The sequence below is a fragment of the Staurois parvus genome, unplaced genomic scaffold, assembly GCF_062004578.1.
Source record: "Staurois parvus isolate SC_StPar_1 unplaced genomic scaffold, SC_StPar_1.0 ptg000047l, whole genome shotgun sequence".
NCBI lineage: Eukaryota > Metazoa > Chordata > Amphibia > Anura > Ranidae > Staurois > Staurois parvus.
This window is the reverse complement of record NW_028317843.1, coordinates 4462110-4485863: the sequence shown is the minus strand read 5'-3', so window position 1 is coordinate 4485863 and position 23754 is coordinate 4462110. Positions and strand designations below refer to the sequence as shown.

The window sequence follows — 23754 nt, the reverse complement described above, 5'->3', positions numbered from 1 at the left end:
CAATAAAAAAATAAGCTCCAAAAGTAGCCTATATCCCCGCACTAAATGTGAAAAGTCATATCAATAATATAAATCAAACCATGACTGGAGCTGCTATTTTAAATGTTATAAAAACCATAAAAATTAGTGCAATAACACCATAAACAGCACTCACTGATGAAATGCAATTCAATCCCCAAAATTATGTAAAATATAAAAAAAAAAAAAAACACACAAATAAATTATATACAAATGAATACAAAAGTGTTATTTTCATTGTAATTTATTCATTTATATATAATTTATTTGTTTTTTAACATTTTACATAATTTTGGGGATTGAATTGTATTTAATCAGTGAGCGCTGTTTATGGTGTTATTACACTAATTTTAAGGTTTTTATTGCGGTCTGTGTATCTACTAGACAGATGCACCCATCTTCAAATGGTGACACTTGTTCTAGTGCCAACTGTCTTAGGCTCCATGCACACTAGTGTTTTTAAGCTTCTGGAAGCTGTTATCAGTATTTTTTTTCTGCTCCTAGACAATAAATTGTGTCCATGCACACTATTTTTGGCTAATAGCATTTTTCAAGCTTCAGCGTTTAGGAGCAGAAAAAAATTGTTTTTGAGAGCGTTTTTCCAGCAGAAAAAAACCTCTAAACACCACTAAAATTCTCCTAACAGCTTTTTTCTAGCTTTTGTTTCCCCCATACATGCTTCTTAATGGTACTAAAAAGCTATTACCAGCACTTGTTGAGCTTAAAAAAAACGATAGTGTGCAAGGAGCCTAAAAGGGGATTTCCCTCACATTGGGAAAGATTTGACTGAGATCGCCTGAGTTCCCACCTCACCGACAACAACCTCCTTGATCCCCTACAGTCTGGCTTCCGTCCCCTACACTCCACCGAAACTGCCCTACTCAAACTCACCAACGACCTGCTAACCGCCAAAATTAATGGCCACTTTTCAGTGCTCCTACTCCTCGACCTCTGTGCAGCTTTCGACACAGTTGAGCACCCCCTCCTCCTCAAAAAAAACTACACTCTCTTGGCCTCAGAGACTCCGCCCTCTCCTGGCTCTCTTCCGATCTATCACAACGCTCCTTCATTGTTACCTATAACGCTGCCACCTCCTCTTCACTCCCCCTCTCTGTTGGGGTCCCTCAAGGTTCTGTCCTTGGACCCCCTTTCTTCTCCATCTCCTCCCTTGGTCAATTGATACACTCTCACAGCTTCAAATACCATCTCTATGCCGACGACACGCAAATCTCTCTACCCCTCACCTCACCCCTTCAGTCTCCACCCATATCTCAAGCCTACTGAGCGACATATCGGATTGGATGTCACTCCACTTCCTCAAACGAAATCTCTCCAAAACGGAGCTCCTAGTTTTCCCCCTAGCCTGCACCCTCCCCCCCTTCTACTTCTCCATCAAGACCAACAACACCACCATCAGTCCCACCCCTCAAGCCAGAGTACTAGGCGTCATCCTAGACTCCAATCTGTCCTTCCAGCCCCAGGTCAGATCGCTGACAAACTCATGTAGACTTCACCTCCGCAACATCTCCAAAATACACCCGTTCCTAACCCCGGAAACCACTAACCAACTCATTCACTCCCTTATTATATCACGATGACTACTGTAACTCCCTCCTCATCGGCTTACCTCACTGCAGGCTATCCCCGCTTCAGTCTATCCTGAAAGCTGTGGCCAGACTCATCCACCTTACTAACCGCTCCATATCTGCCACCCCTCTCTGCCAATCCCTCCACTGGCTTCCTATTGCCCAACGGATAAAATTCAGAATACTAACATTGACGTATAAAGCTGTTCATAATACTGCCCCAAACTACATCACCGATCTGGTATCCAAATACCACCCAAAACGCACTCTCTGCTCCTCACAAGACCTCCTACTCTCTAGTTCCCTGGTCTCCTCCTCCCATGCTCGTCTCCACGACTTCTCCAGGGCTTCCCCCATCCTCTGGGACTCCCTACCCCAATCCATCAGACTATCACCTACTCTGCCCACCTTTAGGCACACCCTGAAAACCTATCTCTTCAGGTAAGCCTACCCCACCCTCAGTTAATTACCGATCTCCTCCACTCCTCCTACCACTCCATCCCCCACAGCCATTTCCTCCTGTACCACTATCCCCTCCCTCCTAGATTGTAAGCTCCAAAGAGCAGGACCCTCGAACCCCTCGTGTATTGAATCGTATTGTCACTGTACTGTCTTGTGTACTGTCTCCCATTATAATGTACAGCGCTGAGCAAACGATTGGCGCTATATAAATCCTGTATAATAATAATAATTTGACAAGGGTTTTAACCTGTTCATTACATCATCAAAAAAAGTTTAGGCTTTCAAGCCTGAACTCAAGCCCAACTCCGGACACAATAAACTTACTAAGGTTAAATCAGTTACTTGTACATTAAGCAAATCTGTCAGTTTAAGGCCTCGTGCATATGGGAGAAAAAAAACCCGCTGATTTTTCACATGTCCAGCATTTTTTTATGTCTTTAAACTTATGTTAGTGTTATCCTATGCGACCATGGACATTACGCATTTAGATCTGTATTTTATGAGCAGTGTTTAGAGGCATAAAAATGCTAGAAAGCTGAATTTGGAGACGAGCTTATGAGCATAATTAATGCATGAGCATGTATAAACAAATGTGTATGTGTATAAATTTATTGTAGTGGCTAGAATCAATTAATATAGAATGAGTTTATACTCATATGCTTCTAAACGCAATACTCCTGTACATAGGCGCATACAAACATGACATTAGAGGCATTTTTTTCTACCAACTTCTGGTAGCATATGTGGAACATAAATACATATGCCTGTGTGCAGGAGACCTAAATGAATGAATTTCCAGGCTGCTTGGATGTAAGTGCTTCAGGTCCTCAGATCCCAGCAGTGTTCTTGTATCTTCACCTCCCTGTGCTTCATGAATGGCCAGGAGGTGAGTGAGATGGACATACTGTCTGCAGCGCTGGTGCCTGTGAGACCTTCAGTGCTGACAGCCAAGGATCTCTACTTCCTGGACATAAACAAAAAAAAAAAAAAAGCATATTTGACTAAGGCTGAAAGAAAGGCTGCCTGATGGGAAGTGGGGGGGTTATTTTGAGGTAAACTGCATTAACCATGGTAAGCTTAGTTTTAAGAGCAGGAAGCATTTAGATATATTTTTATTGCCTTCCCCTGCTTTGAGACTGCGAGAAGTCACCAAGGTAATTGGACAATAACAGCGTGATTTCACAAATGATCTTTCATGCCTCCTGCATTGTTCTTGGACAATCATTTTTGACTTGACCCCATGGGGTAGATTTACTAAAACTGGAGAGTGCAAAATCTGGTGCAGCTGTACATGGTAATCAATCAGCTTCTAACTTCAGCTTATCCAATTAAGGTTTGACAATAAAAACTGGAAGCCGATTGGCTTCTATACAGAGCTGCACCAGATTTTGCAATCTCCAGTTTTAGTAAATCCCCCCCCCCCCCAATGTGTTTGTAATTAGGTGACCAGGTTACCCATGTGACCATACAGTAAATGCTGGGTATGATCTTGAAACTCATTTGAACGGAGGAAGCCACTTGGATGAGTGACCAAACATCTTCAACATTACGAAACAAGTCCAGTTCAATGTGACTAAATACTGCTGTCCCATTTTAAAGCGGAGTTCCACTCAACCTATCATAAAATAACAAACTGTAGCTGCTGACTTATAAAAAACAGCCACTTACCTGTCCCTCGGTCCCATGGTGTGTCCCCCGCAGCTTGTTTCACCAGCCGTCCTGTATTCCAGGAGGCCGGCATCTTCAGTGTGGGCACCCCACTGTGCATGGGCGAGTAGTGCTACGCTTTGCTTTGTGAATGGTCCTGTAGTCTTCTGGGACCTGTCACGTGTCCCAAAAGACTACAGGGAGGGAGGACACCTTCCGCTTCCGATTGCCTAGGCCAGGGCTGGGCAACTGTGGCCCGCCAGCTGTAGTAGAACTACAAGTCCCATGAGGCATTGCAAAACTGACATTTACAAGCGTGACTCCCAAAGGCAGAGGCATGATGGAACTTGTAGTTCACCAACAGCTGGAGGGCCACAGTTGCCCACCCCTGGCCTAGGTGATCAGACCAAAAGTGGGAGTGGGTACCTGTCAAATTCGGGTACCCGCTCCATCTTTGGGGAGGTGCCAATCCTTAATTGGGAGCGGGGGAGCAGTCCTTAAAGCAGAACTTCCCCTTTTGGGTGGAGCTCTGCTTTAAATTTCAATTTTTCAGTCCACTGAATTCAGCGATAGTAGTGAGTAATATTTCTGCGTTCAAAATTTGCCAACAAGACACATCAATAAGCAACTTCAGGCAACTTATTAACGTTATCAAGTAAACACCACAGCTGTGCTAAAGTCAGAAAGTACACCCAGCTTTATTTCTGTGTATTCCCTTGATGCTAGATTTCACAGGCCATCTACCAGAGTCAGTAGAAGTGTGCTTGCTGGAGTCTCTGATGTATAACATCCTCTGTTCTTGTGGATCACTAATCACGAACGTCCATGTTTAAATCTGATTGGTAACTGTGAGAAATCGGATTTTTTTTTTTATCAGATCAAGATGTGTTTGTGAGAGGCAGTTAGGAAGGTGTTGCAGTACTAGAAGCAGAATTGTTCCAGAATTACCAAATTACAGACAAAAAGGAGTGACATGGAATAGAGCACTAGAGCAATGTCCATCGCAGTGCATTAATGCATGCACATTTGTGTGTGACGCTGCACGTTCGCATGTATTGGGCTAAGGAAGCTTATTCGTTTTGAACAGGCTGCCAACGCACCCAAATCTGGAACTAACCCCTATTGGGAAAGCAGTGCACAACAACAATCAGTTTCCATTTGTGTGTTGTGGTATGCTGGGGTGCGTTTGGCAAAGCATGCTGGCATCCCATGAAAAATAATAGCACCACAACCCATCACTGTTTATGTTTTACCGTGCATTGTGTTATTTGGACTCTAGGCAGATTTAAAAGACACAAATTAATGTAGCTCAGTAATCATTTTTACATATACAATAATAATAAATGCACTTTTAAATACAATCTGTATAATAATGATAGAAAGAGAACACAGAATGACAGAGAGATGTGCTGCTTCTCTTTTCACTGTCCAGTCACCAACTGGGGTAGGTCCATGCTGACCTGGGCTCAGGAGGAAGTGGGTTGAATGATGCTGGCCATCAGAATGAGGACATCTAGTTGCAGGAAAAAAAGAAGTACTATGGGGGGGAAACTAAGGATTTAAGGTATATGCTACAGTATTTATCTTATTTTGGTTGGAGTTCTGCTTTAACGTATGCAAAAGTGTCAATCCAAACTTAATATCACCCCCATCTTACTATATATAGTTAACATGCTCACACAATAGAAGACTTGTACCAAAATTCTGTTTTACAGTGATGCATTAAAGTAAATCATCTAGTCTGTAAGTACTCTAGGGAGAATCTTTGATTCAGAAGTATCCTCCACAATGACCGTTGATTCACGTTGACAACTGTTCTGTATTACACGGAGCTCTAAAGTATGAATCACACACACAATTGTTTCCATGAAGGAACCTCACATGAGGCCATTATTCTGGGAATAGGAAATACAAAGATTGCACAATAATTTAGAAAGGGCACCTAAAAAGCACACATGGAGATGGATTTAAATATTTTATTGACCCATAAGTAGAAATCATTAAAAAAATTGAATCATGCTCCAGCATAGACGGCAGACTTAAAACGCTTCTGTAGGAGTATTTTGGTTGGTGGTGAATGGAGATGAAAGGTAAGCGGAGACGGCTAATTAACTGCCATTGTTTACTCTTATTACAAACAATTTCTTTGTGGTTAGAACAAATAGCCGTTCATTGGAAGCTTGAAAGCCTAAGATAGGATGATTGGTCTCCAGACTCGCTACCTGCTGCTTAGCAACCTGTCCTACGCGGCGCCCTTCTTTTCTGTTGTACAATACGGTGGCCACTGGAGTGGGCTGGCGGTAGATAAAGATCCTGCGCACGCACTCGCACAGGGCAGCATATGAGCTATTTGGAGCACAAGTGAAGAACTTCTTGTCTCTCTTTGATGCTTGAACATAACCTAGAATACAAAAAAAAAAAAATAATGACAAAAAGTCTACTCCCTAACTTCATTTAAAATGCACCATTGCTGCAACAGTCAGCAGAATAATATATATGTATATATATTTAAATATTTTATATAATATACATACACACTGTGCTGTATAATGTGACATTCTAAAAACTGGTTTATGCAGATTTGAAAAGTTGTTAAGAGCTCTTTAATGAAGTGAAACCTTCAATGAAGGTTTTTTTAATGAAACCTCTTTAATGAAGTGACCATTCATTCTTCAAAGAACACCATGTACAATGAAAGTACTAGCCTGTAAATACTCCATTACAACAGCATTTTTGAGTTTTCTGTGATGTGATCATTTGCTTGACAACTACTCCATCATTAACTCAATCATGTAACACTTTACCCAAATGAATTTTAGATCATTTTGTTTGGACAAATAGTGCTTTCATTGGGTGGTATTTACAGTAGTCCTAAAGGCAACAGATTGTTTTACCTTAAATGTATCCTCCAGCACCCCCTCTTCTTAAACACTTACCTGAGTCTTCTCCTGATCCAGCGCTGTTCTGTCTACAGCAGCTCTTCTTCCCTCTTCCTGTATTCACAGGGGGCTTTGATGGCAGTGGGAGCCATTGACTCCTGCTGCTGCCAAATCAAATCCTGTGAGGAGAGAGTGGGGGTGGGGCCAAGCCATGCTGGATGTGTCTATGGATGTATACAGCCCAGCTCAGGACCATGCCCACATGAGTGCCCTCATAGCAAAAGGCTTTTCTTGAGGGCACTATGAGAAGAGAAGTGGGGAGTTCCAGCAGGGGGACCCCAGAATAGGAGGTAATGGGCCACTCTGTGCAAAACCACTACACAGACCAGGGCACTAGAACATCTTATACAGTATTTTAGGGGAGAAAAATTAAGGTTTACATTCGCTTTAATAACCACCTTTTCTTTTTTTTTTTTAATAAGAGCTTACTTTCTGTTATGGGACAAACAGTAACACTATCTGCGAATGTCACAGTACATTGCTTTTAGTATTCAGAAGCAACAAACTCCTCTGAATACTCTGGCAGCTGATTGGTAATGAAAGTGGCTCAACTCTGAGCTGGAAGAGGACTATTGCTCGTTGTTACTCAGCTAAAGGCATTTTCAAAATCACTCTCGGCCTTCTAACCTACACTGCTAAAAAGACACAGGGAGGTGGGGTATCTAGGTAGAGGCAGCTAATTAGTGACCCTGCTTGAACGCAAATGCCACCCTTTAAATAATCACCTACCTACACAGCAGCTGTGTTAGAGAAAGTTTAATATCTCAAGACAGCCACACACACTACAATATGCAGGTAAAAAGTTATTTTATATTTCCTCTATATCACCACCAGCCGGTAAAATCTAAATTCAGAGAGCATTTCAAAGACCACATTCAGTGCTAGAGATGCTCTTTGGATGTTACTGCATCTGAATGCATGGCAGGTTGACAGAATAAGTGGTCAAAAACAGATGGGAGATACCCGCATTGTCTCAATCCTTAAACCTGCCCTCTCACTTCACATTATAAAAACTTCTTAAACCACAACATATATATTAACTCTCATCACCAAACCCCTGACGCTACCTCTACCCTTAGATTGCTTTATCTTATCAAACATAAGAGCTGTTTGTGCTAAAGTACACAATACTGCAACCCCAAAACCTAGATAGTTGACCCAGTGATGACTATGAGTAGCCATAGACTGGAAAAAGTCTCACCAAGAACAGCAAGATATTTATGCATACTTAATCACATTGCTGCCCTGCCAGGACCATGACTTGCCTACAGGTGACAAATCCATTGCATTTTTCCCCAAAAAGGGGGAACTATTCAGTATCCACTTGCACAGAGATTAACCAAGTCATAAATGTGTTGTATGTGAATACAAGCTCTTCAAATTTTCAGATATATGGTCACCTTTTAAGTATCTCCTACATGCCCAATACTTGTTTAGGCATCCCAAGCAATGCTTGAATTAGATATTGTTTACAAAGATCAAACCATGAAATGAAAACAATACCTATAAACGATGTCACTCCTCAACAAGACAAGGACCTAAAAATTTGAGAAATTAAAATAGGAGCTTCTGGATCTTAAAGTAGATTGACCTCAAAGTCAAGATACACACGGTATACAAGTGTACAAGGTTTCTGGGAGTTTATGAAAAAGAATAGGTACGTTTTGTTCAATAAGAGAGATACAGAACTTATTTGTTCATTAATTATATTTATCTATTCATCTATCATCATCCCTGTTGAAGGGGTTCATTTAGAACTCCTAGATCACTTTGGCTTGTCTTTTTGATGTTTTATTATAAAATTAGAACTTTTGATTTACCTGGAAAATTATTTTCTTGAGAGTATATCACAGAATGCAGGATACTTTATAATCATGCCTACTTGGATTACACTGCTACCTTCAGGTGAATGAACATTTTAAAATTTCGTTAACTTTAACATTTGATTTTGGAATGAATTGGAAGTTCCAGAATGAAAACTGTACACGCTGTTAAAAAATTGGTTTCCATCTTGCTCTTCCAAATTTTCTCACCACTGTGGTGAAACAAATGTCAATTTGGCCCTACCAAAGATAATATAATCTAACAAATGTTCTAAAATAAACAAATAAATTCATATAAACACAAGATATAGGGTACTTAATATTAATGAATAAATAATCAAAATGCAGCGCTCTATTAAATATTGTAGTGAAATTGTGATAAAAATGTGATAAAAAAGTTATGCGCTGGTAAGTGAAATATATGTGGTGTCTTAATGAAGACAGTTATTCGTAAAAAGTGATCATCTCATAATACCACTTAAAACACATAAATTAATATAAAAATATAAAAGTCCATAAATAATCAAAAGTTGCGTCAATATTCCCAAATTAGGAAGGTATCCATCATTCCCATTAAACTTGCATCAATGGTAATAAGGTGCTTGTGACTTCCGTGATATGGAAAAAAAAGGTGTGCTTGCACTCACCGGACGTATAATATTATGTATGTAATATAAAAGGGCACTAGTAGTCATCTGGAACCCGATAGGAATATGGTACTCCTGAGGAAGTCACATGGTCTAGTGACATAACGTGTAGGTTCGCTGTGACGCAGCTTCCAGTGCGCGGCAACGCACATCCGGCATGGATCTTGGAACACCCCGATATCCCTAACCAATGCAGTACATCCAGGCATGAGGTTGCAAAGCGGTTTTTATACATTTTAAATGTAAGTGGGCATTTGTTTGAGTAATAAAGGAGATTTATATATAAAATTACTACACTATGGAGGATCTCTCTCTCACCATGGCTATTGGTGATAAATGTATTTAGCAGATACACCTTTCCTGAGAGGCCTGGAGTATCTTAAGTAATACCTGTAAGAGGAACTACAGGTGGAATACTGCCAGCCAGGATTGGAGTAGGATCCAGGAGTGATCCTGAAAGTGAAGTGGCCCATTGGGTCGCCTAAAGAAGGTGAGGGGCAATTTAGCCATTGAGGAGAAGTGTACTGACACTTTCACGGATATCGCCACCATTGTCACGTTGCATGATTTTTTGTTGTTTGAAGCACCATTTTTTGAATATTTATGGACTATTAGAGATTTTATGTTTGTGTGTTTTTTTCGTGTGATTTGTAGTTTGGTCACATTGGCACCAATCACCTTTTGTGTTATATCCCCTACATATAGGGGTCTTCATCATATGAATAGGGGTTGTAATATTATTCATATAATAGAGATATGTCACATTGGTTTAGTTTTTGGAACTGATTTTAGGTCACTTATTTGACCACAGTTCACACTGGTTTGAACACTTTATTTATATATACATTTATTTCATTTAATAATTGTGGTATAGTTGGTTGCATGACTTTGATTTTTATTGTTTAGCGGTGCACTATTTCAGAGTAAATCTCAGTTCCTCTAATCTTTCCTCATAGCTGAACTCCTCTGTGACGCTCATTGGTTTGGTTGCCCTTCTCTGTACTTTCTCCTATTCCCCAATGTTCTTTTTGTGAATTGGTGCCCAAAACTGAACTGCATATTCCCGATGAGGTCTTACTAATGATTTGTACAGGGGTAAAATGATATCGCTCTCTCTGGAGTCTGTACCTCTTTTAATACAAGAGAGGATTTTGCTCACTTTAGAAACTTGGCATTGCATGCCATTATTAAGCTTGTGATCTACCAGAACTCTCAGATCCTACTCCACCATTGATTCCCCCCAATTGTACCCCCCCCCCCAGTATGTATGATGCATGCATATTCTTTGCCCCCAAGTGCATAACCTTACATTTATCAACATTAAACCTCATTTGCCACATAGTTGTCCAATTAAACAGTGCATTGAGGTCAGCTTATAAGTTGGAGACATCCTGTAAGGACGTTATTCCACTGCTCAGCTTGGTGTCATCTGCAAAGACTGAAATGGGATTTATAATCTCAGACCCTATATTGTTTATAAATATATTAAAAAGTAAGGGTCCCAACATTGAACCTTGGGGTACACCACTGACAACCCTAGACCATTCAGAGTGTGAATCATTAACCCCTACTCTCTGAATACGATCTTTTAGCCAGTTTTCTATCCATTTACATACAGATTTTCCCAAGCCTGTAGACTTTACCTTACACGTTAGCCGTGTGTGGGGAACTGTGTCAAACGCTTTTGCAAAATCCAAGTATACCACGTCTACCACCACCCCTCTGTCCAAGGTTTTGCTCACCTCCTCATAAAAAGAAATCAGATCTGTTTGACGTCAAACGTTTCATGAGTCTGCTGTCTGTTGCTTAAAATATTTTTCTCCAGCAAGAGTTCATCTATGTGGCCGTTTATTAAACTCTCCAGTATCTTCCCAACCATAGATGTTAAACTAACAGGTCTATAATTAATTGTGAACCAATGTGGATCATTTGGAGCTGTTCCAATACCATGCCCATTATGGACAAGAGCTCCCCCATACTCCTTTGTATACACAGAGCTGAAGAAGGTATTTAATAAATTTGCCTTTTCTTTGTCCCCAGTCACCCACTCTAGATTATTTTGTAAAGGGCCTACATGCTTGGACCGGATCTTTTTACTATTAATATATTTGAAGAATTTTTTGGGGTTGGTCCTGTCATCTTTTCCAATCTGTTGTTCATTTTCAGTTTTTGCGGCCTTTATTTCTTTTTTGCATATTCTTTTATATTCTTTGTAATGTTTAAATGATGATAGCGTTCCTTCATTTTTATATTTAATAAAAGCTCTTTTCTTATTATCTATAGCTTTTTTAACTTTGGCTGTAAGCCACATAGGTTTGGATTTTAGCCTTTTAAACTTGTTGCCCATGGGAATATATTTTACAGTGTGTTCACAGTCTTTTTGAAGAACTCCCATTTCTGTTTTGTGTTCATCAATGCCAATATTCCCTCCCACTCTAAGTTTTGGAGAGCAGCTCTCAGCCTTGGAAAATTAGCTCTCTTAAAATTGAGCATTTTTATTATTCCTGTATGTGCTTGTTGTTTACAGCTAACAGAGCTGTACCATCTGCTGGATATTTGATGCCAGCTGCTGAGCCAATTGCTCCTAGAGAAGCAAGTTTTCCAGGTACCCCACAGCCAACAACTTGGTAAACACTATGTCGTCCCTGGAGAAGGACGAATGGTAACACCACAAACTGGTAGTAGTGTTCCTCTATTGTGAATCACAGAAACGGTTGGTGATGCCAGAAAAGTGGGATGCATAGTTAGGCATCCTGCATATCCATTGATGCCAGGAAGCCCCCTGAAGATGCAAAGCAATTACCCACCAGGTGAAGAGCACGTGCCTCTGGATCTGGAGGACTTGTGGGTGCAGTTCTTTTTATATATACAGAATTATCAGTATACAGAAGAACATATGATCTTTCAAATAACCATGGTGTCTAAAGAAAGTCCATAATAAGCCTATGACAGTCCATACATCTTATTTTATGTGGCATGAAGTGGCAGCCTTCCCAGAGTGAGCCAGCTATAAGAATGAAGAAGAAAGGGGGAGGGGAAAATGGCACCTTCTAAGTGCAGTATCCAAAATGATATTTAATGAACTTCAGTTAAAACACATACAGGAAGTATAAAACAGCTCATCAGACATAAGTAAGGATACACCTCCAGATTACACAGCCTACACCTCCCCTGGTCATGAGATGTGATCACTGTAGGTGGAAGAGGAGCCTCAAGCAGCTGCAGTGAACCTAGAGGTTCCTGGAACCAGCGTGGAATGCTCTCATCGGGCGGGGAAGGCACAGCACCACAGAGGAAACGAGGCTACGCGCTCGAAGTCCACTGCTCCTTCAAATGGCCTCTTGAGCTATGGGCTCTGAGCGTGTAGCCTTGTTTCATGACCAAGGGACGTGCAGGCTGTGGAATCTGGCGGTGCACCCTTACTTATGTCTGATGGGCTGTTTTATATTAGTCATCCTGTAAGTGTTTTTAACTGAAGTTCATTAAATATAATTTTGGATACTGCACTTAGAAGGCGCCTTTTTCTCCTCTCCTTTTCTTCTTCAGTTCTTTTTATGAAACTGGGGTATGGGCTTCTGTTTAGATCCCAGGGCTTACTTACAAACTTCTTGTTTGATTTTGAAGGCAAGCATCACTTTCTCACCTGTCACCTTTGCCTTCTTCTTTAGAGGTAGGAACAGGCTTTTCCTCACAGTCACCTTCTGGGTAAAGACATCCAAGGATGGTCCAAAAAAGCAGAGCACAATGTGGTAACAATATCTGTTACCACATAAAACAGCTCAAGTCCATAAAGTCCTGTTAGATGTGTCAGCTGAGAGGGTGCAGATGTAATAATACTGGTGAATTTTAATAGTTAAAACAATATCACACATTTACAGTGTAGCTGGAGTAGTAGTATTTGTACATGATACACAGTTGATTGAAGCAAGGCAGTCCAGACACAGGATGCTTGCAGAGAAGAGAAGGTACAGCCACTTGAGGATTCACTGCAGCGGACAGGCTGGAAAAGCAAGCACTTGGGCACTGAACCCACAATCAAGAGACCGCATTCTAATAGTGGGCTCAGTACATAGGGGTGTTCAGAAAAGGCCATAGATCAGGAACTAAAGCCCACCAAAGGATATCTTCAGAGAGACATCAACTAAGGACACAAGCTAAAAGCTGAGCCTTAGATGAACTGGAAGGAGTTATGCCTGGACAGTGCCCATTCACCTGAAGGTAGTAGCATAACCCAAGTAGTCATGAATATTAAGTCCGCTGTGTCCTGTGATGTATGATTACAGAATTAACTCTTTATGGTCTCTCAGTGTTTGGCCTGGTGCTTTTTTTTTATATTAACTTACAAATGAACATGTAGGCACACATCGGAATGGCAACCAAAAATGAAAGCTTATTGGTATATGAGAAGGACTTATGACCTTAGTTGTAATAACAAAGAGTTTTAATAACACTCATAATAAGGGTGTATATATGGCAAACTATTGGTAGTTTAATAAATATGACTGCTTATAGTTTCTTCAACAGTGCAAATATGTTTATCTGACCTAAAAGCATTTCAGTGATCTCTTTTCTGGCTTGTCAACCAATATTTATTGACAGAACATTTTGTGCTCTGCCTGCTACACGTTAAAATGACACATCTATACACAAATTAATCTGTGCTACTAATCTACAAAATGATAGGGTCAGATCAGACTGCATCATGGCTATAAAGAACAAGCTATTACACTGATATTAATATTTGTATATATTTCTTTTTTTGCTCAGGAAAATTCATTTCTATTAGGTTTCTGTTGCCATAGAAACAAAAGAATATCCTAAAATGATTCAGCAGCTTCTGATGAACCTTCTATGGGACACCATGACCATTAGTGGAGTTTAGTTACGGGTGATGGTCTTCATTAAACGGTGGCATGATTCAGCTATAGGCCCACACAGCAGTCCTATTATCCAAAGCACCTCACAACACCAATCTTGTTTTCACACCACGGTAAACACTTTCCTCTCGTTTTCAGATGGTAGCAGATAGTTGGAGATGAAGCAACAGAATCGAGACAGTCTATGGTGAAATGTCTAAGTTGCACATGGCAAACATGAAAAACAAATCGGAATAACTTGCTTAATGACCAGATACTGTAACAAGGAACAGCTTATCACTACCACTGCTATCTGCTTAAGCATTAAAGTTGCAACATACATCTGAGATGGTTTGGTAGAGCTATAAAATGCTATTTTATATGTGTATATATATATATATATATATATATATATATATATATATATATATATATATACACACATACACACACACACACACAATTACATACATATATACACACACAGCTCCTACCTAAGATACCTTCAGATCTCTTTTCGATTTCCCATTTACAGTCATGGCTAAAAATATTGGCAACACTTCACCCAGAAAATTGTTGCAATTACAAATGTTTATGCATTCTCATGTTTATTTCTGTTGTTTGCATTGGTATGACACATATTGCGCACAGTGGATACAGGAACATTAAGATCTCTGGAGATAGACTTGTAATCTTGAGATGGTCCACAATTTATTTCCTCAAATCCTCAAGCGATTCTTTGCTGCTCTTTCTCTTCTACATGCTCCATGTGGCACACAGAGACACACAACAGAAAGGTTGAATCAATTTTTCACAACTGGTTGCCGGTGTGAATTCTATGTTGTCAGCACCTGTTAATTCATACAGGTGAGTTTAATTACAAATTACAGGAGCATCACAAACTTGGAATGCAATTATTTCTTACAATTTTGAGAAGGTGCCAATAATTTTATCTAGTCCATTTTTGGGGTTTTGCGTGGAATGTGCCAGATTTAGCTTTCGTTTCTCCACTTTTTTGTGCCATACCAATACAAACGAAATAAATAAACACGAGAATGCCTAAACACTTGTAATTGCAACAATATTCTGGACGAAGTGGTGCATTATCTGATAGAAATGCAGGGGTGCCAATATTTTCAGCCATGACTGTATATGCACCATAGGAATGATTTCGGGAGACCTGTATAGCAAACTAAGCTTGCCCTTTATTTATAGAGAGCCTGTCGCCAGACTATTAATTTTGACCGTAAATCTTCCATAAAATTATGTGCGCATGTAAGGTATTTTATGCAGGTTATTTTATTAATATCCTTCCCTATGTAAACATCACAACCACACCCTGAGACTTCTGCTGCATCCCACCATCTTGGATATGGTGTCATCAACCCCAGCAGACTCAGAGCGGTCACTCAATTCCATAAAAGATTATGTAGGGAAGTGAACAGCTTGGTGAGAACAGACAACAATTAGACATTCCAATAAGAGGAGAGGGCTATGTTGTGGCTGGAGAGAAGGAGGGGCTGCAGCTTCATTTGGGATTCAACTCTTCCTGGAGTGGATAAATTCCTTAGCACGTGCAAAGACACATTGATAGTAAATGCAAATACTTTCATGGAAAGTTCATGACAGCATCTCTTTAATACTAAAGGCTCATTCATACAGACGTCTGCAATGTCTGTGTTTGGGGTTTTACATCTATACGCATGCATGGGTTATGCAAGCACCAGGGTATACCCACACACAATCATGTACACCCATGCACGTCTGCATGGCCCCAGGTGATCATATGCATGAGTCCTATAATAGATTCCACTCTCATATGCTGTGTAAAACTGAAGGATAAATAGGCACCTTGAAGCAGTGTACACATTAAGGGCGAATTTACAAGTCCACATTGCAAAGCGCATTAATGTATGTAAAATAAGTTGCAATGCCATTTATTTTGAAGAGCACCCTGTCACGGTGTGCCTTCACCCTCCCCCCTCCTCGCCCCATCCTCATCCTGCACACAGCCTCTGAAGCCAGGCTGCACAGGATGGAGGGAGGGGACCCCTGCGGCGAGGATCACAGCTCTCTGCTGACCGCTTTGTCCCTGGAAGCTGCCTGCTGCTGAGCATCCGCAAGTCGCCTACCTGGCTGGAAGCCGCCTGCTGCCGAGCGTCCGCAAACCACCTACCTCCCTGGAAGCCGCCTGCTGCTGAGTGCCTGCAAGTCGCCTACCCCCCCTGGAAGTCGCCTGCTGCTGAGCATCTGTCCCTAGTGTGCGCACAGATCACCCTTGTCATGAACTGTCCCTATTGTATGCACAGACCACCCCTGTCATGAACTCTCCCTAGTGTGCGCTCAGACCACCCTTGTCATAAGCTACCCCTATTGTGTGCTCAGAGTACCCTTGTTTGAACCGCCCCATGGCGTGCCTGGGGTATAGCTACCTGGACTGCCCCCTTGAGTGCGTGAGCCATTGCTACCTGCTGAGTCCCCGTGAGCCCGATGTCCCTAGAAAGCTGGGTGGGAGCTGTGCTGAGGTCAGCCCCCCTAGTCAAGGTCCTGCTGAGTCCCTGTGAGCCTGTTGTCCTTAGAAAGCTGTGTGGGAGCTGTGTTGAGGCCAGGCCCAACAGCCAGAGACCCGTTGAGTCTCTGTGAGCCCGATGTCCCTAGAAAGCTGGGTGGGAGCTGTGCTGAGGTCAGACCCCCTAGTCAAGGTCCTGCTGAGTCCCTGTGAGCCTGTTGTCTCTAGAAAGCTGTGTGGGAGCTGTGCTGAGGCCAGGCCCACCAGCCAGAGACCTGTGCTGAGGTCAGCCCCCTAGTCAAGGTCCTGCCTAGTCCCCATGAGCCTGTTGTCCCTAGAAAGCTGTGTGGGAGCTGTGTTGAGACCAGACTCCATAGCCAAGGTCCCGCTGAGTCCCCGTGAGCCTGATGTTGTCCCTAGTAAGCTGTGTGGGAGCTGTGTTGAGACCAGACTCCACAGCCAAGGTCCTGCTGAGTCCCCGTGAGCCTGATGTTGTCCCTAGTAAGCTGTGTGGGAGCTGTGCCGAGGCCAGACTCCACAGCCAAAGTCCCGTTGAGTCCCCGTGAGCCTGATGTTGTCCCTAGTAAGCTGTGTGGGAGCTGTGTTGAGACCAGACTCCACAGCCAAGGTCCCGCTGAGTCCCCATGAGCCTGATGTTGTCCCTAGTAAGCTGTGTGGGAGCCGTGTTGAAACCAGACTCCACAGCCAAGGTCCCATTGAGTCCCCGTGAGCCTGATCTTGTCCCTAGAAAGCTGTGTGGGGGTTGTGCTGAGGTCAGACCCCATCACCAAAGTCACGTTGAGTCTCCGTGAGCCCGCTTACCGTGGGTGTCCCTACAGGCCGCATGTCACGGAGTGCCATGAACTGTCCTGATTGAGTGTCTTTCATAGTTCAATAAAGCTTTGTGTGTTCCCCATCTTCTTTGTGTGTTCTGTCCTGCCTACGCTTCCGTCACACGCCCAAATGCACGAAGGCAATTTATGGTATTAGTCTGATCCTATTTGCTAGCTAGGGCCTAGGGTGAAGAGTTTTTGCAATGAGGAACTGGTTACTTTGCTTAGTCTAAGGGAACCCCCAAGAAGAGTCACATGGCACTAAAACCAAAAGTAAGTTAGTGGCATATGGATTTATTCAAATGCACTCGGCTGACTGAAGAACGTACATTTGAGCCTACCATTGGAGCAAGGATGGTAGTTAGTCACATTTTATTTGCTGTGTCCCCTTATGAAAAAAACAGGAATTAAGGACATCTTTTCAAAGTGGCACACAAAGTGAAATCTTTTCAAAGTGGTACAAAAACTTGAGAAAAGGTTCTAATCCTTCCACACTTTACTAAAAAAAACTGCTATAATTCCTGCATGTGTCTCCGCTGGAGAGTCTCTTTACCTCCCGTTTAGGTGAAACAAGAGAAAAATTCCCATGGGGGATACAGAGCAATAAAATCTTCAGTTTCTTACCTCTCCAAACTCATAAAAACTGTTTTGGGCTGGAATTCTCCCTTTTTTTTTTAAATGTCAAGGTATAGTGCCTCTTCTAATTTGGACAGCAGTGTCACGATCCACTTACCAAGTGCGTTGAATGTAGCAGCATGCTCCCACAAATTATCATCTGGCGCTGAACGTGGTTGCCAGAGCAGTGCATCCACATCATGTCTTAAGGAAAAGCAAGGCATCAGCTCTGGGGACACTACTGATGAAAACAGAAACTGGTTGCTGCCCAGGTTTACCTAAAACAAAAGCAAAAAACAAATGGTCCATTAACACCAATGATTAACCTTTAAAGTGTATCTAGCCAACAACTTTTTCTTTTTTTTTATGTCTTTATTGTCATCTGTGTCCCAGCTTAGTTTCCAAATGCAAATCTAACATGGGACTAAATCAGTATACATACACAGTTAGGTCCATATATATTTGGACACAGGCACAATTTTCATACTTTTGGCCCCCAGAATAAATTAAAACAAAACAATCCAAATGAATTTGAAGTGCAGACTTTCAGCTTTAATTCAGGGGGTTGAAAATAAATATCAAGTACAAATTTTAGGAACTGAAACCATTTTTATACACAGTCCTTCCATCTTCAGGGGCTCAAATGTAATTGGACAAATGAATATAATCATAAATAAAATTTTCATTTTTAATATTTTGTTGAGAATCCTTTACTGGCAATGACTGCCTGACATCTGGAACCCATGGACATTAGCAAAAACTGTGTTTCCTTCTTTCTGATACTTTGCAAAGCTCTAACTGCAGCTATGTTCAGTTGTTATTTTTATTTGGGGTCTTTCTGCCTTCAGCAAGTGAAATGCATTCAATAAACTGCTGCATACTGCACTTAGGCTGGCCATACATTATACAATTTTCTTGAGATTTTTGGTTTAGATTTACCAAAAACCATATAATAGGAGGTCAAACCTAATAACACTTTCAGTTGTATCCAATTAGGCAGGCTCTTGCACTACATAGTTGAAGGTAAATCTAAAGGAAATTGGGCAGAAATTGGACAGAAAATTGTATAGCGTATGGCCAGCCTTAGAGGCACCTTCCTTGCTATTTACAGCAAAACACACACACGCACAGAAAACCAATACCCACAGTTGATCCAGAGGAATGCAAAAAACCCCTAAGGGCTCATGTACACTGCAGCTGATAAATTTGTTTAGGAGATGTTCAGCGTTTTTTTCAGCAGCCCCTGAACTCTCCCTAATGTTTTCCTATGTGTCCATGTACACATCGTCATTTACAGGCAGTTGAGTTTACAGTCATTTTTTTTTACCGCAAAAAACTTGCATTCAGGAGTAGATTTTATCAGCGTTTCAAACGCCAAACGCTTGTAAACACAGCTAAATGCGTTTGAAATTTTTATTTTAACTCTTCCATTTCCAGATGTTGTCCAGAGCATTTTTTCATCATGAATAATGCATACAAAGCGTTTTCCCAGTATTCAAATGGAACCTGGTACACCAGACTTTGAGGTTTCGCAAGAAAGAAAGTATGTTAGACACTGCTGCAATAATTTCTGCACAGAAATGAGCTGGAACACATCCAAACACCTCAAAAAGAAAAAAAAAACACAGCTAATCTCAACAAATACTGCTCTCTCTGCTTCTGCTCTCTCTATTGCTCTCAAAATGTCTGAAATTATTAATTTTTTACTGTTTTTCAGTGCATTCTGGGCATTTTGTAAGGTCTCCCGAGGTTATCTTTTAAAAACGCTTCTAAACGCAAATGCTCATAAACGTAGTATGCAAATACGGCTAAACAGATGTTTTTTAACCTACATTTTCCAGCAGTCAGTTTCCATCGTTCAGAAGCGTCCCGTGTACATGGAGCCTAATAAAGCATGATCCAATTTTCTCCAGCGGGGGGGGAAAAAATCCTTCCTGATTCCCCAAGCAGCAACTGGATATTCCCTGGATCAACATTATCTATAGATATTAGTATCCAGTTAAATTGTATGCATTTAGGAGAGAACCCAGGCCTTTCCTAAAGCAACCTACTGAGCTGGCCAGAACCAAACTCTTGAGGGAGTCTATTCCACATTTTCACAGCTCTTACTGTGAAGAAGCCTTTCTGTATTTGAAGATTAAATCTCTTTTCCTCCAGACTAAACAGTGCCCCCTTGTCCTCTGTGATGACCTTAAAGTAAATAACTACACCAAATTCACTATATGGACCACCTATGTATTTATACATGTTGACCATATCCCCCCTTAATCTCTTCTTAAGAGAGAATAAATTCAGTTCCTCTAATCTTTCTTCATAGCTGATCTCCTCCATGCCTCTTATCAGTTTGGTTTCCCTTCTCTGCACTTTCTCCCCAATAATAGTTTTGGTGCCCAAAACTGAACTTGATATTCCAGATAAAATCTTACTAATGATTTGTACCGGGCCAAATGATCTCTCCCTCTCTGGAGTCTATACCTCCTAATACAAGAGAGGATTTTGCTTGTTTTGGAAACCGCAGCTTGGCATTGCATGCCATTATTACGTTTATAATCTACCCGAACTCCCGAATCCTTCTCCATCACGGATCCCAGTTGTACCTCCCCTAGTATGTATGATGCATGCATATTTTTAGCCCCCAAATGCATAACGCAACATTTATCAACATTAAACATCAACCATTACTTGTCTTTCCAAAAAAAAAAAAAAGAAAAAAGAGAATTCAGTAAATGCAATTACAAAAAAAGTCAGGTTTGTTCAGCTTTATTGAAGAGTTTAAATTGTTTATCTAGCTTTACATAGAAGTTTATGGGCCCAAACACACAGCTACAAGACGACTATAAAGACTGGACTATTCTGGTTCTTGCACTCTCAGAGCTTAGGGCTGTCATGTGATGGAGGGCATGACAACAGGGATAGGACTGTAGTGGAATAGAGCAGTGGGAGTAGGTGAAAAAAGGAGTATATGTGCATCAGGAGCTGGGCCGTAAAACGGAGCAAGAGCCATTTACCCCCATTTTTGCACACATTTAAAAGCATATTTTACAGTTGTGTCCAAAATTATTCAACCCCCAATGCTGTAAAGGGGTTTAGGGACTATAGTGTACATTTGGAATTGTATTCAGAATCAAATCCTACAAGGACGTTGTAACTACCCAAATGCAACTAAAATGACATCAATTGTTTATGTAATACAGTAGTAAATGGTTCTTATGTGGTTTCTTCATTGCCACAATTATTCAACCCCTTAAAGACTACCACTCTGAAGAACAGAGGTTCATACAGGTGCTTTCCATCAGGTATTGAAAACACCTGTGGATGTCACCGAGCAGCAATCAAGCATAATAAGCACCAATTAGGCAGCTTTAAAATGACTGTGATACTCAGCTCCTTCTAGACATTTACTGGTGTGGTTACAAACATGGTGAAGGCAAGAGAATGGTCCAGGAAGACAAGAGAAGAGGTGATTTCTCTTCACAGGAAGGGCAATGGCTATAAGAAGATTGCAAAGATGTTAAACATACCAAGAGACACCTTAGGAAGCATCATTCGCAAATTCAAGGCAAAGGGCACTGTTGAAACGCTACCTGGTCGTGGCAGAAAGAAGATGCTGACTTCGACTGCTGTGCGCTACCTGAAGCGTAGAGTGGAGAGAAGTCCCCGTGTGACTGCTGAGGAACTGAGAAAAGATTTGTCAGATGTGGGTACAGAAGTTTCAGCCCAGACAATAAGACGCACACTGCGTAATGAAGGCCTCCGTGCCAGAACTCCCAGGCGTACCCCCTTGCTGTCTCCAAAGAATAAGAAGAGTCGACTGCAGTATGCCAAAAGCCATGTGGACAAACCACAAAAGTTGTGGGATAGTGTTCTGTGGACTGATGAAACAAAATTAGAACTGTTTGGGCCCATGGATCAACGCTATGTTTGGAGGAGGAAGAACAAGGCCTATGATGAAAAGAACACCTTGCCTACTGTGAAGCATGGTGGAGGGTCAATCATGCTTTGGGGCTGTTTTGCTTCTGCAGGTACAGGGAAGCTTCAGCGTGTGCAAGGTACCATGAATTCTCTTCAGTACCAGGAGATATTGGATGGAAACGTGATGCAGTCCGTCACACACCTGAGGCTTGGGAGACGTTGGACCTTTCAACAGGACAATGATCCCAAGCATACCTCCAAGTCCACTAGAGCATGGTTGCAGAGGAAAGGCTGGAACATTTTGGAGTGGCCATCGCAGTCACCAGACTTAAATCCGATTGAGAACCTCTGGTGGGACTTAAAGAAAGCAGTTGCAGTGCGCAAGCCTAAGAATGTGACTGAACTGGAGGCCTTTGCCCATGAAGAATGGGCGAAGATACCCGTAGATCGCTGCAAGACACTTGTGTCAAGCTATGCTTCACGTTTAAAAGCTGTTATAACTGTAAAAGGATGCTGTACTAAGTACTAAGATTGAATGTCACTTGGGGGTTGAATAAAACTGATAATGCTGTGAGCACAGAAAAGACATTTGTGGTTATTTCATTATAACTGTTATGTTATATTTGTCTGACCTACAAGTGCCTCTTTAATGTAAATGTAAGCAAGATGACTGAATGATCAAAAGCAATGTCAAACTGGCCAAAACACTCAATTTCAGTGGGGGTTGAATAATTTTGGACACAACTGTAGGTTTAATTATTACTTAAGACATGAAAACATTATACATTTTCTGAAAGCAGAGAGACCCGTAGAATAAAATGATGATTAGATAACCCATTGTGCTCTTGTAATCCTTTACCATGCATTTGATTTTTTATTTTTTTTCTATAAAACAAAGTTTGAAAAAAAAATAAAATCTATTTGATATACTCTTTGAAATGCTAACCAACAGGCCAGATCTAGGGGGATGCTGGGGTGGGCTGTGTCACCCCAAAATTTTAGCTGTGCACCCCCAGATCTCTTAGAGTGCATCCATTAATCTATGAGACTTTATGGGGACAATTGACCAAGGGGGGGACTCTGGTGGGGGGGAAATTATGTTACGGGCACTCAGAGGGGGCAATTAGATATAGGGGGGAAACTCTGATGAGGACCTCTACCTTGGGCCCCACATCCAATCACTGGCCAAATCCTGCCACCTCAACCTCCACAACATTTACAAAATTCGCCCCTTTTTGACCAATGACACCATAAAAAACCATATCCATGCCTTGGTTATATGCCGCCTACATTACTGCAACTCCCTCCTCACAGGTCTACCGTTACACAGGTTATCCTCCCTTCAGTCTATTATGAATGCTGCAGCTAGACTCATACACCTTACCAACTGATCAGCGACTGCTGCCCCTCGCTGCCAATCATTTCATTGGCTTCCACTAACCCAATGTATAAAATTCAAAAAACTTACCAAAACATACAAAGCCATCCCCAACACTGCCCCCAACTACTTCACCAACCTCATCTGCAGATATCGACCAAATTGCCCGCTCTACTCCTCCCAAGACATCTTGCTCTCTAGCTCCCTCATCACCTGCTCCCGCGCTTGCCTCTAGGACTTCTCCAGAGTCTCTCCCATCCTCTGGAACTCCCTGCTGCAGTATGTCTGGTCAGCTCCCACCCTGTCTGCCTTTAGGCGATCTTTGAAAACTCATTTATTCAGGGAAGCCTACCCCATCTTCACCTAGAACTCACCTCCATCAGATCATCGCCTACAGCGATCACCTTTTGTACCACCTCCAGCTTCCTTTAGGCTGTAAGCTCCACAAGCAAGGCCCTCCTATTCCTTATGTACTGAAATGTATTTTAATTGCATGGTCTCCCTTTATATTGTAAAGCGCTGCGCAAAC

General features: G+C 41.6%; 1 protein-coding gene across 2 annotated transcripts in view; it reads right to left on the bottom strand.

Annotated features, from left to right (window-relative positions):
- Window positions 1-5675: 5675 nt before the first annotated feature.
- The window catches only part of NUDCD1 (NudC domain containing 1), a 188342-nt gene continuing 170263 nt past the window's right edge, over window positions 5676-23754 (bottom strand). For both annotated transcript variants that reach the window (XM_089664447.1, XM_089664446.1), the window contains exons 9-10: window positions 18054-18213; window positions 5676-6114 (exon numbers count right to left, since the gene is read on the bottom strand). In XM_089664447.1, the coding sequence (XP_089520573.1) occupies window positions 5822-6114; window positions 18054-18213 (453 nt within the window). In that variant the 3' untranslated portion in view covers window positions 5676-5821. The remainder of the gene's footprint in view (window positions 6115-18053; window positions 18214-23754) is intronic.